The following is an 18,942-nucleotide window of genomic DNA, read 5'->3' as shown; positions in this document are numbered from 1 at the left end:
AGGGTGCGGGAGCCCCCTGTCCCGCAAGCCAGCCGAGGGTCCGGGCGCTGGGGACGGGGGTCCACCGGGGCCCGGGGAGGCTCTCCCCGGGCCTGGCTAGGGTCCTTGTGCCCGAAGGAGGCTCCCCGGTCTTCCCGGCCTGGCTCGGTTGAGAAGCAGTGACCGGCCCCGGGGCCTGGGTTTCGGTCAGGGCCTGGGGCGTGGGAGGCCCCGTCCTGCGGCCTGACAAGGGACCCTGGTGCAGAGCCCTGGAGCCCTGCGTGGGTGGGTAGGCAGGGAGCCCTACCACTATGGCTCCTTTCAGTTGCCGGCCATCTGGTCGCGCGCAATGCTTTCCAATGGGGCGACCAGATGGCCTGGCCGGCCGGGATGTCCCGATGAGGGGCCATTCGCCTCCCGGATCCCTGCCAGGGCTCCAGGAGGCCGGGCGCGTCCGCGCTTAGGGTCCCCTCCGTCACTCGGTGCGCGCGGGTTACAAGAAAGGGGGGTAGCCTTCCTCCGGATTAGTAGGGGCAGGGTATGCCGGAACACCCCTCCTGGGCTGGCCGTTCTTTGCCGGGGACCAGATGGGCTGAGCCCGGGCAACGTCCTCCCAGGCCTCCGGGGCTTCCCCCTCCGGGCCGCGGCATGGCAAAGTGCCCAGGGACGGGCTCCACGGGTCCCGGGCAGTCCTCCCCCCCCGGGTGCCAAGGCCCGAGAGCTCCAGTGGTCCTCCCCGTGCCTGAGGCCTAGCCGGGGCCCCCCCCCCCCCGAGGCCACCCCGGGAAGCAGAGTCCCCCCGAGCCCCTGGTGGGTGGGTGGTCAGGCGGGAGCCCTACCGCTATGGCGCGGGCAGACGGGAATCCTTTCAGGTGCAGGCCATGTGGTTGCTCCTTTACCCTCGGCAATGCTTTCTAATGGGGCGACCAGATGGCAGGGCCGGCCTGGAAGTCCCGATGAGGGCCCATTCGCCTCCCGGATCCCAGCCAGGGCTCCAGGAGGCCGGGTGCGTTCGCCCCTAGGGTCCCCTCCGTCACTCGGAGCGTGCGGGTAGAACGGGGGGTAGCCTTCCTCCGGATTACTAGGGACAGGGTACTCTGGGACCCCTCTTTGTCCTCAGCCGGCAGCTGGGTCCTGGGTCCTGCCGCGTGGCAGGGTGCCCGGAGGGCCCGGGGAGGCTTCCCCTGCGCCTCCGGGCCTGGGAGCCCCGGCTGGGTCCAGGGGTTCCGGCCGGGCCCCGGGTCGGGGTCTCCTGCCCCGGGCCCCGCTGGGTTCCGTTGAGGACGGGGAGCCTCCCCTCGCTGGATTGGGTTCAGGAGCTCCGGCCGGGCCCCTGGGGGCCCGGGGATGGCGGCCTCCCCACCCCGGGCTCCGTCCTGGGTCCTGCCGCGTGGCAGGGTGCCCGGGGCGGGGTCCGAAGGGCCCGGGGAGGCTTCGCCTGCGGGCCCGGGAGCCCCGGATGGGTCCAGGGGCCCGGCCGGGCCCCGGGTCGGGGTCTCCGGCCCCAGGCCCCGTCCCCCGGCCTGCGGCACTGCCAAAGGCCCGGCACGGGGTTCCGTTGTGGCCGGGGAGCCTCCCCTCGCTGGATTGGGTTCAGGAGCTCCGGCTTCCCCTGCGCCTGCGGGCCCGGGAGCCCCGTCTGGGTCCAGGGGCCCATCCGGGCCCCAGGTTGGGGTCTCCGGCCCCGTCCCCCGGCCTGCCGCACTGCCAAAGGCCCGGGACGGGGTTCCGTTGTGGCCGGGGAGCCTCCCCTCGCTCGTCTGGGTTCCGGAGCTCCGGCCGGGCCCCTGGGGGCCCCGGGGAGGACGGCCTCCCCGCCCCGGGCTCCGTCCCGTGTCCTGCCGCGTGGCAGGGTGCCCAGGGCGGGGTCTGGAGGGCCCGGGGAGGCTTCCCCTGCGCCTGCTGGCCTGGGAGCCCCGGCTGGGTCCAGGGGCCCGGCCGGGCCCCGTCCCCCGGCCTGCGGCACTGCCAAAGGCCCGGGACGGGGTTCCGTTGTGGCCGGAGAGCCTCCCCTCACTCGTCTGGGTTCCGGAGCTCCGGCCGGGCCCCTGAGGGCCCCGGGGAGGGCGGCCTCCCCGCCCCGGGCTCCGTCCCGGGTCCTGCCGCGTGGCAGGGTGCCCGGGGCGGGGTCCGGAGGGCCCGGGGAAGCTTCCCCTTCCCTCTTGCCTTTCCCCTCGGCCATCTGGTCGCGCAGGCCCCTTCGGCCATCTGGTCGCGCGCAATGCTTTCCAATGGGGCGACCAGATGGCCGGGCTCGCCTGGAAGTCTCGATGAGGGTCCATTTGCCTCCCGGATCCCAGCAAGGGCTCCAGGAGGTCGGGTACATTCGCGCCGTGGGTCCCCTCTGTCACCTCGTGCGCACGGATTAAAAGAAAGGCGGGTAATTTTCCTCCGGATTACTAGGGAGAGGGTCAGTCAGACCTCCGTGTGGTTTGGCGATTCTGAATCAGGGGAAGGCAGACCCGGGGCCCGTCCGCCGGGGCCCCCAGGGGCCGGGGTACGTTCCTGCCTCTCAGCCCCTTCCCGATGGTCCTTTCTCTCCGAGTTTTCTGGGGCAGACGCCCGTGAGGTCCGTGGATCCCGAGACAGGGGAAGGCAGCACCAGGGCCCGCCCGAAGCGGGGCCCCCAGGGGCCCGGGTACGCACACCTGCCTCTCAGCTCCCTTCCCGATGGGTCTTTTTCTCTGAGTTTGCTGGGTCAGACCTCCGTGAGGTCCGGCGATCCCGAGAAGGCGGAAGGCAGACCCGGGGCCCACCCCAGTGGGGCCCCCAGGGGCCCGGGTACACTCCTGCCTCTCAGCCCCTTCCCGATGGTCCTTTTTCCGCTGGGTTTGCTGGGTCAGACCTCCGTGAGGTCCGGCGATGGCGAGACGGGGAAGGCAGCGCCCGGGCCCCCCCGCCGGGGCCCCCAGGGGACCGGGTACGCACCTGTCTCTCAGGCCCCTTCCCGACGGTCCTTTTTTTCCGAATCGGCATCCCCCCCGCGCAGGGTGGCCTGCGGAGGGGATGCCCCGGCCGTACTCTGATCGATTGGGCACTCTCGGTCCGTTTAGGGATGGATTGCTTGGCCAGCCTCGGCTGTTGTTTCAAGCAATCAGCTTCCTCCCCCGCATGGACCGTCCGACTCGAGGGCCTGCCGCCTGGCGGGAGGCCCTTCACCCTACCCAGCAGAGCGAAGGCCGAGCGGCCCCGGCAGCTCGTGCCCCCCCAGTGGTCTGACCCCGAGCGGAAGGGGTCGGGTGGCGCCAGGCCCTCGGACGCTGCTGCCCAGCAGGTCCGTACCAGGCCCCGTGCGCCACGCCGTCACCCCTCTCCGCCCAGCACATTTCCGCAGCAGCTTGGAACAACCGTTCCGAGGGGTGCCGCCGCCGCCAGGCCCCGGCACCCCTGCTTCTCGCTCAGGCTGCGCCTCGGCCTGCCTCTCCCTCCCGGGGGAGACGGCTGGGCCTGCCGGTGCCCATGCGACCTGCCACCTCTCTCCACCGCTCCGGCGAGCCCTCCCGCCCAGGCGGGCGGGCTCCTTTCCCCCCCTAGAGGGAGGGGTGCGTGCGAAGGCGGTCGGGTCGGGGAGATGGGCACGCGGCCCCCCCGAACCCTGTCAGCAGATGCGGCTACCTGGTTGATCCTGCCAGTAGCATATGCTTGTCACACGGCCGGTACAGTTAAACTGCGAATGGCTCATTAAAGAAGTGCGACTGGGCCGGTCTGCTCAGAACAAAATATCAATGCTTTGATGGGTATTTAATGGTGCAAATACTTTTGCCACCTCTCCTCGAGTCTCCCATCTACAGGAGGGCATTCCAGTTTCTAAGAGTGACAGTTTTGTGAGATTACCGGTCATCAACAGGATTTCAAGCACAGACATGGTTTCTGTACATGCAATGTCAGTGCGGAGAACAACCCTGCATACTAGGGTAATACCGCAAAATAATTATTGCTCTCTGAATTGTAGTCTCCATCTTCTAGCACACTTAAGGTTTGATTACTATTTCATTGGGAGGCAACACCGCACTTGGCAAGCAGTTATTCCATCGAGTGTATTAGTTCCTAGGTACATTATTACCATTTTTATTTCTGTGCGAAGAATTAGGGATAATGTGGATGTTTTCTACCTTCAGGGTTTCAAAACTCGAAACGTGCACTTTTTTACCTGAACTAATTTCACCAGGCTTTACCTAGCACAAATGTCAAGAGATACAGAGTGGTATGAGAGGATGGTTTGTGATCTCAATTTGTGCACAAAATTCAGTTTTTAACAGAATAGGGACAGCCAGCTCAATGATTACATAAAAAGGTCTGGAATGGAAACCCACATTTCTAGTCAGCTGTGAACTATAGTTCCTGAGATTAAGAACTGCTCTGAAGACAATCACCTCTATCCTATACATGTACATTTTTTACATAAAGGATTAAACAAATAAAAAAAAAAAAACACCCCTACCTAATTAGTGCACCTGAAAATGTTCCAACAATCAGTCACAGGCAATTTACTCATTATCATTAGACCCAAAAACCTCCAGACAATGCACACGTCATTTAAAAAGTTTGTTTGTGTTTCACCACTGGTACACCAATGAAAATTAGAGACAGCCACATGGTAAACCACTTAGAATACTTTCCCTACTCCGCATACTCCAGACAATGCAGAACACTGTCGCCAGACTCGTCCTCGGCATCCCCCAACACGAACACATCAGCCAACACCTATGAAGTCTCCACTGGTTCCCCGTGGAGAAAAGTCACTATTAAAATCCTCACTCACGGCTACAAATGCCTACACAACAACAGACCCAAATACCTCAACGACAGAATCAACTTCCACATACCCAGAAGAAACCTCCAATCTTCCAACCTCGCACTGGCCGAAACCACACGCATCCACAGTGCCAGGGCATTAGGAAGATCCTTCTCTCACATTGCAGCCAAGACCTGGGACGAGCTACAGGCAGACATCAGGCGCGCCCCCTCCCTGAACACCTTCAGGAAGACCCTCAAGACCTGGGTCTTTGGCTAAACAGATCTGGGGCCCCCCCTCCTCCTCCTTCCCCCCCTCAGCGCCTTGAGACCCTCACGGGTGAGTAGCGCACTTACAATTCCCTGATTGATTGATTGATTGATAATGTTCACTAAAACAATGTCTGTATTTTATTACTTCTGGACTTAAAACTAAAATATTTTCGGATTTCCATGCATTTGTGAGTTACTGAAAGCGAGCTTCCTAACACAGAGTTAAAAAAAAAAGAAAACAACATAGTGCAACCAAAAATAATCGTTTAGCATACTAATAGCTTTCCTTGCTTTGCTGAGCATACCTTAATAGTATATTAATCCATCAATTTCACTTCAAGTGCGGCCTGCCTACTCATGCGAAATTGAAACCACTACATTTTTAGGCTTCACTTAAGCCTGACAATGAATAGCAATGCCATGGTTTAATATGCACACAGTTTGGCGAAGCCAGCACTTTGCTGGCACTTGTCTACTGAAGGAATGCACCCGATACAGCGTTATTTCACAGATTTTTACCACTTGAAAAGAATTTCAGTCTAATACTAAAACTAATACTACTACTGGGGGGTAGATTTACCTGCGGTTCTTGTGGAACTCTAAGTGTTTGACTAAGCCATAGTTTTGATTTAAAATTAATAGTTAATTAGTAAAAATAATTTCGTTAAACTTTAGTTTAGGTTGGAGGGAGGTAACTAAAGAATCCTGTTTGCTGGGATATAAAATCCACGACCCAAGACTTTAAAAAACAGATTATAAATTGTCCAGTTGAGGTGTCAACACAGCCTGAACTCCCACCCCATCCATCGGGTTTGAGTAAAACAAAATATTAAGTGTAAGTGTAGTAGTTAACAAGGGTTACACTGAAATAACCATGGACCTAGGGCTATAAACTTGAGGAAAGGAACAAGGCTCCCTAATTCAGCCAAATACTAACGGATATTGTTTTGAATATTTAATGTAAAATATAAATCAGATGCTGCATATGCATAACTAGACGCCATAGGGCCGTAGCGGTCATTCTTCCTTCCAATTTGGCTTACAAAAGCACTGGTTATTAATAGTGCGTGTTGGGAAAAGCTAAATTATCATTTTAGTTTCCATTGGAGAGAAAATATTGTTGCGAGGCAGGACATTTCGGAAGATTTCACAAAACACGTAAGCCCCATGTTAGTTACACACCCTGGAATCCGTGAAAGTGAAGCCAGCGCCACAGTTGTGGAACGGGGAGTAAGGCAGGGTGCCACATGACTGAGTCAGGCATTGTCAGTTAGCTCATGACGAAGAACTGGAGCAGCTGCCTGGCTTCAGTTGGCTCTTAGTAATACATGAAGTAAAAAAACAGCACAGTGACAATATTATTAACATGCTATTTCTTAACTAAAGAGGTATGAGGAAAAGGCTCTCTGTTGTATTGCACTGCCGCAAACCATAAATTGATAGAAAAAGAGAGAGAAACTCACCAGAGGCAAGCGAAGGAAAAGACAACCGAGGGTGTAGAAATAGTACAGGAGAGTATGAGGAAATTAGAGAGACACCAGAGACAGCACGTGATTACAAAGAATCTGATTGAGGTGCTGCAGACATTAGACACAAGCGTAAAGTGAAAGACGACTTGCCGCAGAGAGCAGTGAACTAAATGCGAGACCTATGGCATTGGAAACAAACGGCTGCCATTGTCCTGGCTGCTGCGAAAGTAAAAGCGGGCATGGTCCACTGAATGTCAGCAAAGCACGTCGTTGTGCTTGATGTTGGAGAAACTCAATAAAGAAAATAGAACACGTACCGTGTAACAACCAAGTAAAGGGGCCAGTAGCCATGGGAGGTTACAAATGACGACATGGCCATACTAAGGAGGGACTAATAAGCCTATTAAAGAATCAGACGCCAGCATTTACATGGGACAAAGACACAAGCCAATGAAAAATAAGAACGGCGGTTCTCTCCCGTACTGAACTACAGCAGATCTTCGCCAGAGCAGCGCTTGTGCGCTGACTCAGGCTTGACCTAAAAATGAATGTGACCTGGTGTAATGTAACTGGTGCTCCTGTAAAGCACTCCAGTCGAGTTTGCACTATATAAAACTGCAAAATCTTAAAAATTAAGTAAAATCATTGATTGAACTGTGGTAATCTTCCAGCTTCTGCAGGCTGCTGTCTGACTAGCTACATTGTCCTGCTGTTCTCTACTTCTTTGTAAGACACATTTTTGAGAGCTTTTCTTGTCACTTTTCTAATGGGTAATGTTTTAAATTAAAGCTGACTTCTGTTTTTTAAAGAACGAAAGAAAATATGCCAAATTGTTCCTCCCTGACCTCCCTTCATCTGACAGCCTGTCTGTGGCATGCTGAGCATGCCAAAATAATTTTAAAAACTACTTTTCAAAGTGAAAAGGAGTTTACGGTACCAGGGCAACCACCACCAAGATCTTCAGGCCAAACCTCTCCAAATAACTGCCGATCCTCAGTCCTGGTCCACATGGCTGCTATTTGAAGATCCAGATGACAAATACACATCCATTGTGTATTCTCACACCACCTCACCCTCATAAAAAAATTAATGTACTTGCACTTTTTTATTTCAATAACAAATCCTGCTTCACCATCGAACTTACTATAGTTCATTTACTGACCATATCATCAGTTAGACAAGTTGGCCAGATGATTTCTATATTTAGGAACTGTAACAGTACCTTCAGTTCTTTAGTGCCATCTAAAAACCCATAGTCTATCTCCAAGGTTCAGCGCAATTCCAACTTCGGTAGCAGAACAAACATGCATTCTCTCAGTATCCGAACTTTCTTTATGTTGCCTAATAATTGACTTTCCGAAAGACTAAACACCTTTTTGGATCTTCTGGACTGGTAGTAAAAGCCCACTCTACAAAAGTGGTGGTGTAACCATCAGTCCTCTTTACACAAGACTTCCTTTTAGACACATGCATGGTTGTGACCTGGGATAGAGAGCCTCTCCTTTGCAAAGCATTACTGCCTGGATAATTAGTCGAGATAAGAGGCCCCAGTTGGTCGTCTGACTCTTCAATATTTCTTTCAAAAAGACAAACTTTTTTCCACCTTCCAGTATGTGTACTTCTATCGGCCAGTCATAATTCAGGCATGCGGTTCTATTAAAGATACACTGTTGGGGTGAAAAAGTTGCTTACTTTTAGCTACGGGTCTCTAGCTTGGGTATGTTTGATTTAATTCACACATAACCACCTCTCAATGTATGCTCATTACACTCTATGCTATAAAAATAAAAAAAATGTGGTGGCCTGTGTGGGGGGTGAAGGTCAGAGCTCGCTTACCTATAACTACAGTTGAGGTCTTCAACATAGATGTGGGTGTACTGCTTATAGTGGTATATTTTTTGTATTGCATGACATGTACATGTTAATACTGCTGTTGCTTAAAATGTTCCTGGAAGATCAATGAAAGACACCTATATTATGAAATAATAATTACAGGTGAGTAACGTTTCCTATCCGCTGTTACCAGTTTTCAAAATCTGTTGTATTTGATTGCAGCCTCACGCAAAATGGCTCTTATTGAAGTCCTGCTAAGTATGTGGGATTTGAGAAGCATGGTCAATTTCACACGTTCTATTCTGTTTGTAAATATACAACAAAACTCGTTTTTTCATGTTTCATTCTGTTGAATATAACTTATTACTTAGTAAAATATTATGAATCTTGTCATTCCGGTCTAATCGGACACAAGCCTAACTGTATATTTCTCTATTCAGAATGCTGACAGCAGCCCCTTGGTAAAGCAAAACGCTGAATTAGTATCTGCCTTGCAAGAGTTGGAGCACCGCTGCATAACTCTACAGGAAGAAAACAGCTTGTTGGTAAGTGTTGGGCTGATTAAATTGGGATAGTTCTGAATTTGATAAGGTAAGTGATTACAAAGCATAACAAATGGCAACATATCCAATAAATCTAGTTTTGTTATAGGATAAACATACACATTAGGAGCAGACACGGAGACCATACATATAGGCACGCATACCAACATTATAAACACAAATGTAGAAAATATACAGACGGGCACAAATGCTTACCCAAACAACACTAAAAGCGAACACGCACACCTCATGACCATTTTCTAATTGATTGTCTGGTGTATACTACACAAATAAACTGTAAAGTAAAAAAAATTATACATGATAGTTCCTCTCTCATCTATATACGCATCGAAAGTTGGCCCACTTACACGTGAAAAAAAATTAAGAGTAAGTATTCAAGTTATCCAGTATTGAGGTATCTTTCATAGATTCACATGCCTGAATCATTCCCCGTCGCCGAGGCGGGAGTCCCCGGTAAATAAAAAAGTAGTGCCAAAATGCTAGTAGTAGTAGTAGGCCCAAAGAAAAGGCCAAAAGCCTGTATCTTAGCAGCCTATCTACCTCATTATGCAAAAAGAACCAAGAATTTGGTAAGAACCAATCAGACACCAGCACCCTTCTAGAACCCTCTCAGCAGAGCCAGTTCTCCTCAGATTTTCACCGCACGTCGTGTGGAAGGGAGTCTCCCTTAGTGCCTCTCAGTTTTGTTTCAACTTGCTTCAGCATGTCAGACAAGAAGGCCTTGTTTAAGTCCTGCAGGACCTGCACCAAGAAGAGAGTCCATGTTGATGATCAACATGTAGACTGCATCTACTGCCTCTACCCTAAACATGAGGCAAAAGATTGCAAGATTTGCCGCACCTTCCCTACAAAAACTCTCAGGGATAGGGAGGCGAGAGTGCTTTTGTGGCTTAAATCCTCTTCGGCTGAGGAGGATGACAAAGCCTCTACTTCTAGCAAGAGAGCTAGATCGCAGGACAGCTCTTCCAGAAATCGCATCATTCTACTTCTGATGCGCACTCTCCTCAGGATTCTACAGTCAAGACTAGCACACAAACTGTGAGTAAAAGCCTTTCAAAATCTTTGGCTTACTCTCAATCTTCAGTTTCTGTCACCTCGTCTGCTTCTTCATTGACACAAACCTTCACGACGACGGCACTTACCTCTCCTATTATGTCTACGAAGATTACTATCCTCACAAAGAAGCCCGCCGTCGAGGTGTCGTCGACGAAGTCCTCGTCGACGAAGTCAGCAGTACCGCCGTCGACGATTCCGCCATTGAAAAGCCTGTCGACGTCGAGCTCGTCGACGAAGATTCCATCGTCGACGAAGATCCCGTCGACGAAGAGCTCGTCGACGTCGAGCCCGTCGACGAAGAGCTCGTCGACGAAGATTCCATCGACGAAGACCCCGTCGACGTCTAGCCCGTCGAAGAAGAGCTCGTTGACGAAGACCCCGTGGACGTCGAGCCCGTCGACGACGGCTCTGTTGACGTTGAGCCCGTCGACGACGATGGCACCGTCCACGATCTCGTCCACGATCTCGTCGACGATCCCGTCTACCACAGCCCCGTCGACGACCACCTCGTCGACGATGACCTCTACTCCAGTTTCCACCAGGACTTTTCAACTAAAGTCTTTTCAAAGGCAGGACATTTCACCGCTTACTCCCTCGCATCTCCTGGAAACTTATGTGCAGTGTGACGATGATGATTATGTGGACGACGAGGACGAAGGGCCCTTTGGGATTGCCCGCCATCCTTCGGAACTGCACATCAAATGTCAGGAGGACGATGATGATGAGGAAGATGACAATTATCAAGGGCATTACTATCAGGAAGACATAGTCGTTCCGCATCATAGACCCTGCTACACACAACCTCGTAGGAACGAGATGTCACATCTGCCTCCTACTTTAATACAAGACCTACAAGCCATGCTTGCAGATTATAAGCAGCGTTTTCCACCGCAGCCAAACGTTCCACAGGTTCCACAGACTGCGCCGCAGCTTGACCCATTTCCTCTGCCTGAAGGTCCAGCCCCAATGCCTCAACTGCCTGATCCTCCACAGGACCCGCATCAAGATACAACCTCGGAGGAGGAATACGAAGAAGGCGAGCTGCCAGACCCAGCAGACCCTTGGGATTCATATATAATCCCTATGCCTTCGCCACCTACCCCTCTACCATCTGATTCGCCTCCAGAAGATATAGGGGGGTTCCATAACCTTATGCAGCGAGCTGCGACCAGGTTCAACTTGCCGGTCACCATTGAGCAGTCTGACTGTTTTCTGCATGACTTTAAAGAAGAGTCAAGAAAGGTTACGAGAGCTATCCCTATCATTGACTATATTTGGAAAGAAGGGGTTAAAATCATGAAAAACCCGGCATCAGTACCAGCGGTGCTTCCACGGATTGACAAAAAATACCGTGCTCCAGCCGACAGTCCCTCTTGTCTCATTGGCCAACCGCGTCCAGACTCGGTTATATCTCAGGCAGCCCAACAAAAGTCTAAGAATCCGGCAGCACCGGTCACTACACCACCGGATAGGGAAGGACGCCGACTGGATCTAATTGGGAAAAAAAATTCAACTATGGCAGCTGCTTCCATCAGGGCAGCCAACTCCCTAGCGAAAATAGGGCGTTATGACCGCCAGATGTGGTCAGAAATGGCAAGCTTTATCGACTTCATCTCATCCCAGAGGATAACAGGCAAGATGCTCGGAAGATTTTGTTGGAGGGTGAGCGTGCAGCCTCCGAGACTATCGACTGCGCACTGGATATTGCGAATACTAACTTTCGCCAGTTGGCTGGGTCTGCGGTTCTTAGGCGCCAGGGTTGGCTGAAAGCTACCACGTTCAGACCAGAAGTCCAGACAAAAATATTGGACATGGCCTATGATGGCGAATCATTGTTTGGAAAACACATAGATGACGCACTCCAAGCAATTAAAACGGATACTGATACTGCAAGATCGTTGGGCTCCTTGCAATAAAAAAGAGGTACCTTCAGAGGAGCAAGGGGCCGTGGATTTTCTTCCAGAGGAAGTTATCATACCCAACAAAATAGGTACCAGCCTCAGTATCGGCAATCATATCAGTCTTCCTACAGACAGACCAATACATCTGGTTTCTCTCGTCAAGGCGGACGAAAAAGATCGCAGAATCAGGGAAGAGACACCTCACGGAAGCAATGATTTCTACAGGGCGCCTTCCACTCCTTTTCCCCTCCCTGTGGGTGCGAAAATTTCAACTTTTGCGACCAAGTGGCAAGAAATTACGTCGGACCAGTGGGTTCTGGACCTGGTTCACAACGGTCATACCTTAGAGTTTGTCACCAAACCACCCAACAAACCACCCAAGGGACCCCCTCCCCCTCGTCTTCACTTACTATTCAAAGAAGCTTTAACGATGCTCCTCAAGAACGCAATCGAGAAGGTTCCTGCGCTTCAAAAGGGGCCAGGTTTCTATTCCCGCTTTTTTCTCATCAAGAAGAAATCAGGGGAGTGGCGCCCAATCTTAGACCTTCGCAATCTGAACAGATTCCTCAAGAAGCAGGGATTTCGCATGGTCACTCTGGCGGAAATTCTAGGTTGCCTCAACGAGGGAGATTTTCTAGCTTCCTTAGATATGGAAGACGCTTACTTTCACATCCCAATACATCCGAAGCATCGCAAGTATCTTCGCTTCACAGTGGCTGGTGCCCATTACCAGTTCAAGGTGCTCACGTTTGGGTTAAAATCTGCCCCAAGGATCTTTACGAAGTGCCTAGCTCCAGTGGCAGCAGTGTTGCGCTCCCAAGGAATCCAAGTCTTTCCGTATTTAGACGACTGGTTAATAAAGGGTCCTTCGGAAAGATCAGTCAAGACTGCCGTGACAACATCTCTTCGTCTGTTCCATTCTCTGGGGCTTACGATGAACAGGAGCAAATCTCAATTACAACCAAGGCAGATCCTTCCTTTTCTGGGCGCGCTGTTAGATACCGTCCGCTGCAAGGCATTCTTGTCTCACGAACGGCAGGTTCGTCTTCAAAACTTAGCAATCCGAATTTCCAAAAGAAAGTCAGTTTCTGTCCGGATGTTCGCGTCGCTCCTAGGGATGTGCTCCTCTGCAATACATCTCGTTCCTCTGGCGCGACTCCGCATGCGACCCTTGCAGGAGGAGTTACACCTTCAGTGGCAGCAGGTGATGGGCTCCTTCGACGACATCGTCAGAGTCACTTCAGGCATGAAGAGCGCTCTACGTTGGTGGTCCCATATTCCCAACTTATCAGAAGGGCTTACTTTCATTCAGAAGATTCCAGACTTTGTCCTCACTACCGATGCTTCCATGGAAGGATGGGGAGGTCATCTCCAAGATTTACAGATACAGGGGAAGTGGTCCCCAGAGTACAAAAACAAACACATCAACAGTCTGGAATTGCGAGCAATTTTCCTGTCTCTGCAAGCTTTCCTTCCAAGGATTGCAGGTTCTTCGGTTCTGATTCGAACCGACAATACCACCAGCATGTTCTACGTGAACAAACAAGGAGGAACAAGATCAGTAACTTTGTCCACGGAAGCTCAGGAGTTGTGGGAATGGGTCACACTCCACAACATAACCCTCAGAGCAGAACATGTCAGAGGTCTCTGCAATACATTAGCGGACACGCTCAGCAGATCCCAATCAGATTGCCACGAATGGGAGCTAGAGCAAGCTCAGGTGCTCAGAATATTCAGAGCTTGGGGAACACCACCGCTGGATTTGTTCGCCACGAAGGAGAACAAGAAATGCCGCTTCTATGCCAGCAGATACCCTCAACAGGGCTCAAGGGGGAATGCCCTGTCCATGCGATGGTCAGGGATTTGTGCTTACGCTTTTCCCCCGATACCCCTGATACCGAGGGTCATACGCAAGATGAAGTTGGAGGGCTGTCGTCTCATCTTGATTTCACCCAGATGGCCACGCCAATACTGGTTTCAGGAGCTCCTATTGCTATCACAGGACCAGCCGATCCGTCTTCGCCCGACGCCCACAATGCTGTCAAGGAACAGAGGTCAGGTTCTCCACCCGGACCCTCAGTCCCTACATTTACACGCATGGCTCCTGACTTCTTAGAGTTTAAGGACCTGGATATCCCTCAAGACTGTAGGGATATATTAACAAAATCACGAGCTCAGAGCACGATAAAAACTTACCGTCTAAAATGGAAACGGTTTTGCTGCTGGTGTGAAGCAAACCAGGTGCACCCGGTGGACGATCCTGCAGAAAAGATCCTTCCTTACTTGTTACACCTGGCAAGATCTGGACTTTCTTTCCCTTCAGTCAAGGTCCACTTAGCTGCACTTTCCAGATTCAGAAGGGGTGCTCATGGCCCTTCTCTTTGTTCATCCTCTTTAATTAAACAGTTTATGAAAGGACTATTCCGAGAGTTTCCTCCGGTCAGACTTCCGCCACCGGAATGGGAACTCAACACAGTCTTAATGCAATTAATGAAGCATCCATTCGAGCCCATCCACAAGGCTGACCTAAAATTCCTTACATGGAAGGTTGCTTTACTTCTGGCTTTAACATCAGCTCGAAGAGTGAGTGAAATTCAGGCGTTTACTGTAAAGGAACCTTTTCTACACTTCATTCAAGACTACGTGCACCTCCGAACTTATCCAACGTTTATCCCTAAGGTGCCTTCACAGTTTCATCTTAATGAACCAGTGACGTTAAAAACTTTCTTTCCTAATCCATCCACCCCAGTGGAACGAGCCTTACATTCTCTCGATATCAAGAGATGTCTTAAATTCTATCTTCTGAAAACAAAGAACCTTAGAAAGTCCGATCAATTATTCGTGGCTTATGGCCAAACTACTCTGGGAAAGGCGGTTACAAAATCCACCATTGCCAGATGGATAGCATCTACAATACTTTTCTGCCACGACAAGGCTCACAGGCCTCTGTTGAGGAAACCCAAGGCCCATTCCACGAGGACAGTAGCAGCGTCTACAGCATTGTTTGCTGGTGTGACTCTAGAAAATATCTGCCGTGCTGCGACATGGAAAAATGTCCACACTTTTACCAGACATTACTGCCTCCAATCTACGCATCGTGATGATGCAGCAGTTGGGCAAGCTGTACTACGACATTTGTTTCTTTGAGATACCTTCAGGTACCCTTTTTTCATATTTTAATATGTAAGATGTTGATATCTTTAGTATAACAATGCAATGTGTTACAATGATGATTTGCTTTCATGTTTACATGCTTTTCTCTTTATAGATTGCATATTTCGAATTTTAAGATCTTTTCTTATACCTCTTGTTAACAAGCTGTGGATGCAATTAGGGAGTATCAGCACTAGTCTCCCGCCATCCGCAAACGACTGTATACTTGGTATACTGCTCGCTATTCTGATTCAGGCATGTGAATCTATGAAAGATACCAATACTGGATAACTGTAGTTACAGGTAAGTAACTTGTTTTCGTATACTACATTGTCTTCCTCTCTAGAAATTAAAAAAGGCCACAATTAAAAAAATGCGCTCCTTTTAGTGGATTTTCCTGAACATAAACCTTTTCCTGATTTCAGTTCAACTGAAATATCTCTGCAATATATACATTAAAGGTTTGCATCCTCGAAGTAAAAAATTGATTACTACCAATTTGGGTAATACTAACTAACGTCTGTTATGCACAGCAAATTGAAACCATGCTACCAAGGCATCAAGTAAGAAGTTTTTCTTTAAACTACTTCTTGTGGATTTGAAATTATTGTAGGAGTATTATTTTCTATTATCCAGCAGATCTGAAAGAAAATCCGTTCTTTTGGAGCAATGGAAGCCTGTAGGCCCTGTATATGTAACCTCAGGTTATTTGTATTGCCGGCCAAACTCTGTAGCTCTAGCACTACTCCTCCCTTCTTCAATCCACCATTTTTAATTAGAGTGTCTAGAGCCATTTTTTCCCAAAAGCAGCCATCTAGGAGATGTATTTTATGTCATTCCATCATAACATCATCTTGAAACACACGGCTGTCCGTTTTCGTCATGAGAGAGGGCAGGGCTCTCATCATGTCTTAGACACCGATTTCTTCTCCTCAACTGGTACAGAGACATAGCTGCCAAGGTTTAGGATTGCTTGTGTGTGACATGTTTATAATTTCAGTGTAATTATGAGTGACATTCGCGAACTACGAGTGCCACTTTCTCTTGAGCAAAATCAAACAGAGAAGACGAGGAAAATATAAAAATGTCTGAAATTGCACCCATTTGAGCAACGAGAAACTAAGAAGATCTTAAAACTGCTGCAAAGCACCAGAAATGGAAGCACACTGTGGGACCCAATTGTACCAAACAGGATCTGAGAGACCCCAGCGCTTATGACAGACAACTTTTCACTCTGCTGGATGCAGAAACACAGCTAAGGACTTTCTTTGCTGCCACGATGAAACGCCTTGAAAAACCTCTTTTGTGAGATTCCTCGAGTGCATTAGGTGCATGCTCCTAACTTCAACAGTAGAAACACGATAACAGTAATTACATAGTCCTGGTATGTTTCAAGTGCACTCTGATTCAGCCCAGTCTGATCAGGACCATGCACTGAATTTCAGACATTTCCCTCCAGGACCCAGTCTTATTATGCCAGTGCACGCAGCAAAAGTGTACCCATTTGCATGGCGCTATGAACCTTTAATTTTGATTGTCTATCCAGGTTTAGCATTATCTGGTACAAAAATAGACATACTGTGTAATCATTTATTTCCTCAGTCCTGGTGCACACATGAGCTGCAAAACCTCTGAGTAAATGAGGTACACAATAGAAGTTTAAAACCCGAAAAACATAATGCATGCATAGTAAAATTCTGTTGCTTGGACACAGGAGCACCTACACCTAAATATCATTGTAATTTGTGTCTGCCTTATGTGTTTAGTACACAGCCAACAGTCCAAGAGTAATTCTGTAGACAAAAATAATTTAAGACATGCTTGTGAGAAGTTGGCCTGATGTATGATGTCACTAGTTCTAGTGTACACCTTATATCAGTCCAAATACCCTTATGGTGATTGGTTGTAAAGTCAACCTTATAGACCAGCTATCCTAGTGGTAGCATGGACAAGAGCATAAACAAAGTAGGTCGCACACTGCATGTCATACCAGCAAATAGCCCCATAGAACTCTGGATAATGTAGTAGCAACGGTGAGTACGCCTATGCCACGAGTATGTCACTATAATGCCATCCCTGGACACGTGTTTCGAGGTAATTGCCTCTCGTCAGCAGGGAGCAGGTAGGTATGTGGGGTGCCAAGTAGACTGCCAAAATATTAAAGGTAAAATACCTCTCACGGCGCGCAGGTGCGGAACCAAGGCTCGTCAGCCCAAATCGCTCGAGGGAGCATAAATACATAAACAAAGTAGGTCGCACACTGCATGTCATACCAGCAAATAGCCCCATAGAACTCTGGATAATGTAGTAGCAACGGTGAGTACGCCTATGCCACGAGTATGTCACTATAATGCCATCCCTGGACACGTGTTTCGAGGTAATTGCCTCTCGTCAGCAGGGAGCAGGTAGGTATGTGGGGTGCCAAGTAGACTGCCAAAATATTAAAGGTAAAATACCTCTCACGGCGCGCAGGTGCGGAACCAAGGCTCGTCAGCCCAAATCGCTCGAGGGAGCATAAATACATAAACAAAGTAGGTCGCACACTGCATGTCATACCAGCAAATAGCCCCATAGAACTCTGGATAATGTAGTAGCAACGGTGAGTACGCCTATGCCACGAGTATGTCACTATAATGCCATCCCTGGACACGTGTTTCGAGGTAATTGCCTCTCGTCAGCAGGGAGCAGGTAGGTATGTGGGGTGCCAAGTAGACTGCCAAAATATTAAAGGTAAAATACCTCTCACGGCGCGCAGGTGCGGAACCAAGGCTCGTCAGCCCAAATCGCTCGAGGGAGCATAAATACATAAACAAAGTAGGTCGCACACTGCATGTCATACCAGCAAATAGCCCCATAGAACTCTGGATAATGTAGTAGCAACGGTGAGTACGCCTATGCCACGAGTATGTCACTATAATGCCATCCCTGGACACGTGTTTCGAGGTAATTGCCTCTCGTCAGCAGGGAGCAGGTAGGTATGTGGGGTGCCAAGTAGACTGCCAAAATATTAAAGGTAAAATACCTCTCACGGCGCGCAGGTGCGGAACCAAGGCTCGTCAGCCCAAATCGCTCGAGGGAGCATAAATACATAAACAAAGTAGGTCGCACACTGCATGTCATACCAGCAAATAGCCCCATAGAACTCTGGATAATGTAGTAGCAACGGTGAGTACGCCTATGCCACGAGTATGTCACTATAATGCCATCCCTGGACACGTGTTTCGAGGTAATTGCCTCTCGTCAGCAGGGAGCAGGTAGGTATGTGGGGTGCCAAGTAGACTGCCAAAATATTAAAGGTAAAATACCTCTCACGGCGCGCAGGTGCGGAACCAAGGCTCGTCAGCCCAAATCGCTCGAGGGAGCATAAATACATAAACAAAGTAGGTCGCACACTGCATGTCATACCAGCAAATAGCCCCATAGAACTCTGGATAATGTAGTAGCAACGGTGAGTACGCCTATGCCACGAGTATGTCACTATAATGCCATCCCTGGACACGTGTTTCGAGGTAATTGCCTCTCGTCAGCAGGGAGCAGGTAGGTATGTGGGGTGCCAAGTAGACTGCCAAAATATTAAAGGTAAAATACCTCTCACGGCGCGCAGGTGCGGAACCAAGGCTCGTCAGCCCAAATCGCTCGAGGGAGCATAAATACATAAACAAAGTAGGTCGCACACTGCATGTCATACCAGCAAATAGCCCCATAGAACTCTGGATAATGTAGTAGCAACGGTGAGTACGCCTATGCCACGAGTATGTCACTATAATGCCATCCCTTACTCGTGGCAAAGGCGTACTCACCGCTGCCACTACATTATCCAGAATTCTTTGGGGCTATTTGCTAGTATGACGAGCAGTGTCGCGACCCACTACGTAAACTATTTAAAGCTCTTTCGAGCGACTTTGGGCTGACGAGCCTGGTGTCTGCACCTGCGCGCCTTGAAAGGTACTTTACCTATATATTTTGGCAGTCTACTTGGCA

At 49.9% G+C, this 18,942-nt stretch overlaps 1 protein-coding gene across 4 annotated transcripts in view; it reads left to right on the top strand.

Moving 5' to 3' along the window:
* The window catches only part of TSPOAP1 (TSPO associated protein 1), a 3,327,443-nt gene that overhangs the window by 377,648 nt on the left and 2,930,853 nt on the right, over positions 1-18,942 (top strand). For all 4 annotated transcript variants that reach the window (XM_085649739.1, XM_085649737.1, XM_085649736.1 and 1 more), the window contains exon 2: positions 8,729-8,833. In XM_085649739.1, the coding sequence (XP_085505865.1) occupies positions 8,729-8,833 (105 nt within the window). The remainder of the gene's footprint in view (positions 1-8,728; positions 8,834-18,942) is intronic.

Source organism: Triturus cristatus, chromosome 3_2, assembly GCF_964204655.1.
Source record: "Triturus cristatus chromosome 3_2, aTriCri1.1, whole genome shotgun sequence".
Classification (NCBI taxonomy): domain Eukaryota; kingdom Metazoa; phylum Chordata; class Amphibia; order Caudata; family Salamandridae; genus Triturus; species Triturus cristatus.
This window is presented reverse-complemented; position numbering and strand designations above follow the sequence as displayed.